The sequence below is a fragment of the Papaver somniferum genome, chromosome 1 (genome assembly GCF_003573695.1).
Source record: "Papaver somniferum cultivar HN1 chromosome 1, ASM357369v1, whole genome shotgun sequence".
Lineage (NCBI taxonomy): Eukaryota > Viridiplantae > Streptophyta > Magnoliopsida > Ranunculales > Papaveraceae > Papaver > Papaver somniferum.
The window spans coordinates 248182561-248188461 of NC_039358.1; the positions used below are offsets into that span (position 1 = coordinate 248182561).

The following is a 5901-nucleotide window of genomic DNA, read 5'->3' on the forward strand; positions in this document are numbered from 1 at the left end:
CTTAGACCTCGAGCAATTAGACGTCAAGAATGTTTTCTTGTATGTATATTTGGAGAAATACATTTATATGTCACAACCCATTGGTTATGAAGTTTCTGTAAGGACAATTATGTGTGTCGACTTGAGAAATCATTGTACGGTTTGAAGCAATCACCAAGACAACGGTACACGGGTTTGATATATGTTTATGTTGCAGCAGAAGTACACTTGTAATGAGGACGATCAATGTTTATACTTTAATTAGAAGCTTCCTGATGTAAATTTTGTTTTTACCTTACTCTGTGCGAATGACATTCTCTAACTCTATGCGGATGACATGCTCGTAGCTTCCAACAGAAAGTCAGAAATTGATGCTTTGAAAAAACAATTGAGTTTAGAGTTTGAGATGAAGGATTTAGGTCCGGCAAAGAATATTTTTGGTATGGAAATTAATCGAGTAAGATTAAAAGGAAAGTTATTTCTTACTCAGAAAACCTATCTTGAGAAGATTTTTCGTTATTTTGGAATGCATAACTCCAAAGCTAGTTCCAATGTCGCCTATAGTTAAGTTACCAAATCACTTGCGTCCTACTACAACTGAGGAGAAGGAGTTTATGTCGAAGGTTCCCTATTCTAATGTGACATGTTCTTCGATGTGTGTAATGGTTTGTACTCGTTAGTATGTATTGCACAAGAAGTTGGTTTAGTTAGTCGTTATATGGCTAATCCTTGGAGGGCGCAATTGTACACGATAAAGGGAATCTTGAGATATCTTCAAGGAACCCTTGATATTGGTTTAATGTTTGAGAAGGAACGGATTTTAAAGGTTTGTGGACTTGTTGAGTCAGATTATGATGGTGATAGCGATAAGTGTCGTTGTACTTCGAGGTATTTTTTTTACATTGAGTGGATAAGCTATCAGTTGCAGGTCTATGTTACAATCAATTGTAGCTTTGTATACTACAGAGGAAGGGTATATTTCTCTAACGGGGGATATTAATGAAGCATTAACTCCCTGGTTTAGTTGAAGACTTGGGGATTATACAAGGGGAGTTGTTGTGAATTTTGGACAAAGTACTAGTCATTTAGCAAAGAACCAAGTTTCTCATGTACGAACCAAGCATATTAATGTTCATTATCATAAGGTTCGAGAAATGGTTGATACCGGAGTAGTTCAACTATTGAAGTTTGATATAGAAGATAATCCAGTAGACATGTTGACGATAGTCGTTCCGAAGATCAAGTTTGAGAGGTATCTCTGTTTGATCAACACTGCTCGTTGTTGAGGCCCTAAGAGCGCTTAAGGCTACGATTAAATTTTTTTGAAGATCAACTCAATTTAGTGGAAACATCGGCAAGGTGGAGATATGTTAGATGTTGTGGAATATTCTAGAACAATTTAGAATCTTCTAGGTGTGTCCTTAGTTTTGTAAACCTAGAGGTTTCCAGTTTTGATTAAGTTAGAAGTTTCGTTATTTGGCTATGTTTGGGTTTCCTAATATAACTCATATACTTGGAAGCCAAGTTTGTTATCTATATAAATAGGTGTACAAGTCTTAAGGAAACAAACAACAAAATTAGAGAGAATTCTCACAATATGAGAATTTAGGGTATAAAAATTTTTGCTCATAGAAAGTTATTTTGGTGTTTGTGAACAACATCCTACAGCCACAGTTTGTTTATTGATTCATCAATCGTTGGAGTATAATTCTCTTTAAGTTTTCTATAATAAGAGTTTATCGTACCTGTTTCTGGATGTACGAACATTTCCAAACCACGTTAAATCTTATGGCTTTCTTATTTCGTTTAGTCCATCTTATTTTTGTTTTCTAATTCTTCATTGATCCAAAGAATTATTAGTGTCTTGTGAAATTATTCCTAAGGGCTCTGTTGTAGCAAAAATGTTCCTACAACACTCCTCGAGATTTTTATTGAAATATATAATCTTAACCGTTGGATGAGTCAAGATTTATACCTGATGGATGAATTGTAGACCGTTTAGATGACTCGCAATTTTTCTCGTCATACGATCTTGATGATGAAAAGTTTCCAGCTCAGCTCTCCAATGATCTTGCCTTTCTAAATATTCTTGATGAATAAAGAAGGGGGTACCTTCAAGGATACTCCGATGCCGCAATGATTAAGAGCTTTAAACTGGTTTTAGTGGAGAGAAAAGGACTAAAGAAATTCCTCCTTTATTTACATGTTGTAGAGGGTGTGCATCCAGTCAATTAGTTGTCTGTATTCATTTTGATAATGTACCTAGACCAAATGCTTTCCAGATTTATCTTTATTTGAAATCAGTATTATGTATCTAGACATTAAAAATGTACTTAATCCAATGACACGATTAATTCTAACTTCCTAGTTTAATTTGAATTTATGCCTTGTCTTACCTTCAAGAATTCCTCCACTTTTTAGGATAAAATGAATTTAGTCACCTTTAATAACGGCCAACATATTAGCTTTTTAACCCTTAATGGATTTAGGCTTAAACCCATGATCCAATTAAATGTTTTTGGTTCGAGCCAAAACAAAAACGTACAGACTGCACCCCTGTCGTAGCCTGCCCCGCACACCCGCCATAGCCTGCCCCTCTCAGACAACATAGAATGCTAACAGCTAGCAACAAGAGATTTGCTACTACCTACACCAGGCACAACATCTCAGACTCTCAGTTACAAATACAAATAAGGGTAAAGCAGTGAATCAGATGAAAGAATTCTATACCAATCAAACATGGAAGTGATTTTATTATTGATAACCGTCATACATCCCATGAATACTACAGGTCTAAAAAATCGACAATAACCAAATAAATGAAAAAGAACATTAACCAAAAGAAAGTCATAATATCATATAATGGCCAGTCAGGTGGCTCGACTTACGACTGCCCATAGTTTTAACTTCATCTTGTGTTTCATAATACTCAACTGACTGATTGGGTATTTCCTAAAAATGGATCCTGAAAATGGAAGAGTTTTAACTAATAAGATCACAAAGTTAGGCACCCACATGGCATGCAGTATGTAGAGAAACTCTTCAGAAGATGTCAGCTAACTTTTGTCCAGAACAGGAAAAAGGCTTTCCGTGAATGTTGTAAGTATGGACCTCTCGGAATGTTTGGTAAACGAGGAAACTCCATCCATCTCAATCTTCTTGCAAGTCATTTCCTTGCGATCATAAGAATACAAATCGACGACACTTGCAGAATCTTTGAATCCCGGGCTTTCAAATATTATATTGTCTGTACTTCCAGCAATTCCAAAACAGCCAAACCCGTCATCACAACAAAATGGTAGAGTTATAGTCTCAGCAATCCAGTTACTTTTGTTTCCTCGACAATTTTCCAGTTTTTTGGCGGCTCCATCATCTAACATCCATAACTTAACAACGTAGGGTTTAATACGGTATACTAGAGCTACATGTCTACCCAATGCTAGCATACCGAAAGGCTTCCTAAAGGTTTCATCACGAGGCTCATTGAGGATAAAATTAGGACTTGGGATAACTCTATATTTTTCACTTCCAACATCAAATGCAACTATAACGTCGGGATCATCGGGATTAGAGTCACTGAATACATCCCAAAAATCTTCTTTGTTACTCCAGTAAATGGTACCATCTGCATACACATTTGGCATACTACTATTAGCTGGAGGGAGTGCCTGTTGAATTTTTATTCGGTTGTTCTCATTAGGAACCGCATTGATCCTTCGCCATTTAGCATCATGGCCCACGGTCAAGGCCTCCCAACTTTCATAATCAGGGCGTTGCTTGGAATTGTAACGATGATTTTCGCGTCTTGCAACTAGTCTCCAAAAGCAGAATACTTTGTGTTGTTTTTTCTCTGGATCAAACCCAAATCGATAAATTGGACTACAAAGACTTTTTATCTTCATCATGCTGTCTTTGTTTGCAAGTTTGGCATTTTCTTCTGCTACTAACGTTGAGTTGACCCATGGTGTTTCTTCTCGTGTACTTGCATTGTATACCTTAATAGCATATGCCTTCAAATCTATGAAACAGACCAAACCATTTACTGGTTCCAAGACTTGATTATAAAGAAACCACTCATCATCAGTTATCCTAAACTTATTAATAATGGCATCTTCCTCACCACCACTGCCTTCAACTATCTGTGCACATGAAATGCTTTACTGTAATGTTTTGCTTGCTGAGAAGCTAACGTCTAAGCAAGTGTGAAGGACGCCCTTTTCTGGCAATGGGTTGATGTAGAGAAGATTCGGACATGATTTTGAACGAATAAAATGTAAATCAATCAAGTTTGTATTATGTTTAATCAAAGATAACCAATGTTTGCATACTGACTTAAACTGCATGAGTGGCTTCACTGGAAGTCTGCTTAAGATGTCTATCAATATCTCATTGGGTAAAAAACTACTGAGCTGAGTCGGAATGATATCGAGAGGAGAATTATAAACAATATGACAGTCGGTGTTAATAAGTACCCCTGTGCTTGTGTTCCATGATGTACCATGATAAAAGTGCGGCGACACATCATAACTGGTGAAAACCTCCATTGGTGGACTCTGTTCGGATAATTATCGAGGCTGCCTGATATTCGGTTTTGAAAGAAGACTAGAATAAGAATCACAATCCTCCTACAACAACATAAACACAAATTATATTAAGAACACAGAACTAATTTGGATAAATCAAAAAAATAAAGAATCAGAAATTTGAACACGATAAATCCTCTATGTAAGAGGATTAGAACTGCAGATACAGGAAATCTCAATTCCGTATAACACCCAATTTTAGGGATACATAGTAGCTCTATCTAAGATGATTAGCAAACATAACCAACCGAAAAAATCAACCTAATCCTATTTACTGATTAACAAAATTGAAGACATATTGAAAATAAACTGAAGAAATCATCTAATAAGTGACGGCTATGACGAATTGCACAATCCAATTAGGGATAATAACCCCATCAAAGAAAACTGATGAACGAAATTAACCTAATTTTAATAACTGTACATACTGCTGATTAACGAAATCGAAGAAAATATATATGAGAATCGAGAATTATAATCGTTAATAACAATATTGGATTTACCTAAGCTCAGAGAACCTCCGTCAGGATGAACGAAACTAAAAGGGTCTAGTTTAGCAGAGAAAGGGGAAAAGATGTTGCAGAACTGTGAGTCGACCGTATCCTTTTTATACTAAAGAAATTATTGGAAACCGAGGTTTATTAGAAATCGACAAAGATGGCCAGGCCCATTACCGGTCCAGCAAGGAAACCCCTAACTCATGGCAGGTTCCAGGAATTTATAATTTTATGGGATTCATGTAAATTCTCCGTGTGTTTGGTAACTAACTAGAAATTCTTATTGTATTGGATTTCTCAATAATCAATCAATATGAAGGAAACCCAGAAAAGACGTCATGTTTTGACTGAGCAGGGATGGGGGAAAGTTGAAAAAACCATGAGTGGAATCAGTAGATCCTGTGTTATTTATAGTAAAATCGTTGAGGAATCGGTACATTATTGAGAAACCAAATTGTAGATTAGAAATCGGACAAAAAGGCTAGATCGAAGGTGGTCCTGGCCCCATTACCGGTCCCGAAGGCAGCCTAAGGGAAGCCTCCAACTCCATGCTAAGCACTTTATTAGGGATCGAATCTTACTCCATATTTGTTTACTCTTGATTCATTCGATTCGTCTGTATCTAAGCCGGGAAAGCATGTTATAAGGGATTGAGCCTTATAGTCTTTCTATGAACAACTAATCGTTTTATTAGGACTGTGCGTTTTCATAAAAGGTTGTAAAAGTGATTCAAATGTCTAGGTAATAGACCAGGGGTGTCCTAAAGAGTAACCTAGTATGTCTACATTGTTTAGAGCATATCCTATGGGTAGTCCCCAAATGAAGACTATCTCTTTCATATG

General features: G+C 36.5%; 1 protein-coding gene across 1 annotated transcript; it reads right to left on the reverse strand.

Moving 5' to 3' along the window:
• Window positions 1-2695: 2695 nt before the first annotated feature.
• LOC113324459 lies at window positions 2696-5159 on the reverse strand. The gene is made up of 2 exons (XM_026572781.1): window positions 5066-5159; window positions 2696-4604 (listed from the first exon to the last, which is right to left on the reverse strand). Exon 2 carries the CDS (start codon window positions 3882-3884, stop codon window positions 3036-3038), a length of 849 nt encoding a protein of 282 aa, XP_026428566.1. The 5' UTR covers window positions 3885-4604; window positions 5066-5159; the 3' UTR covers window positions 2696-3035.
• Between the last annotated feature and the right edge of the window lie 742 nt (window positions 5160-5901).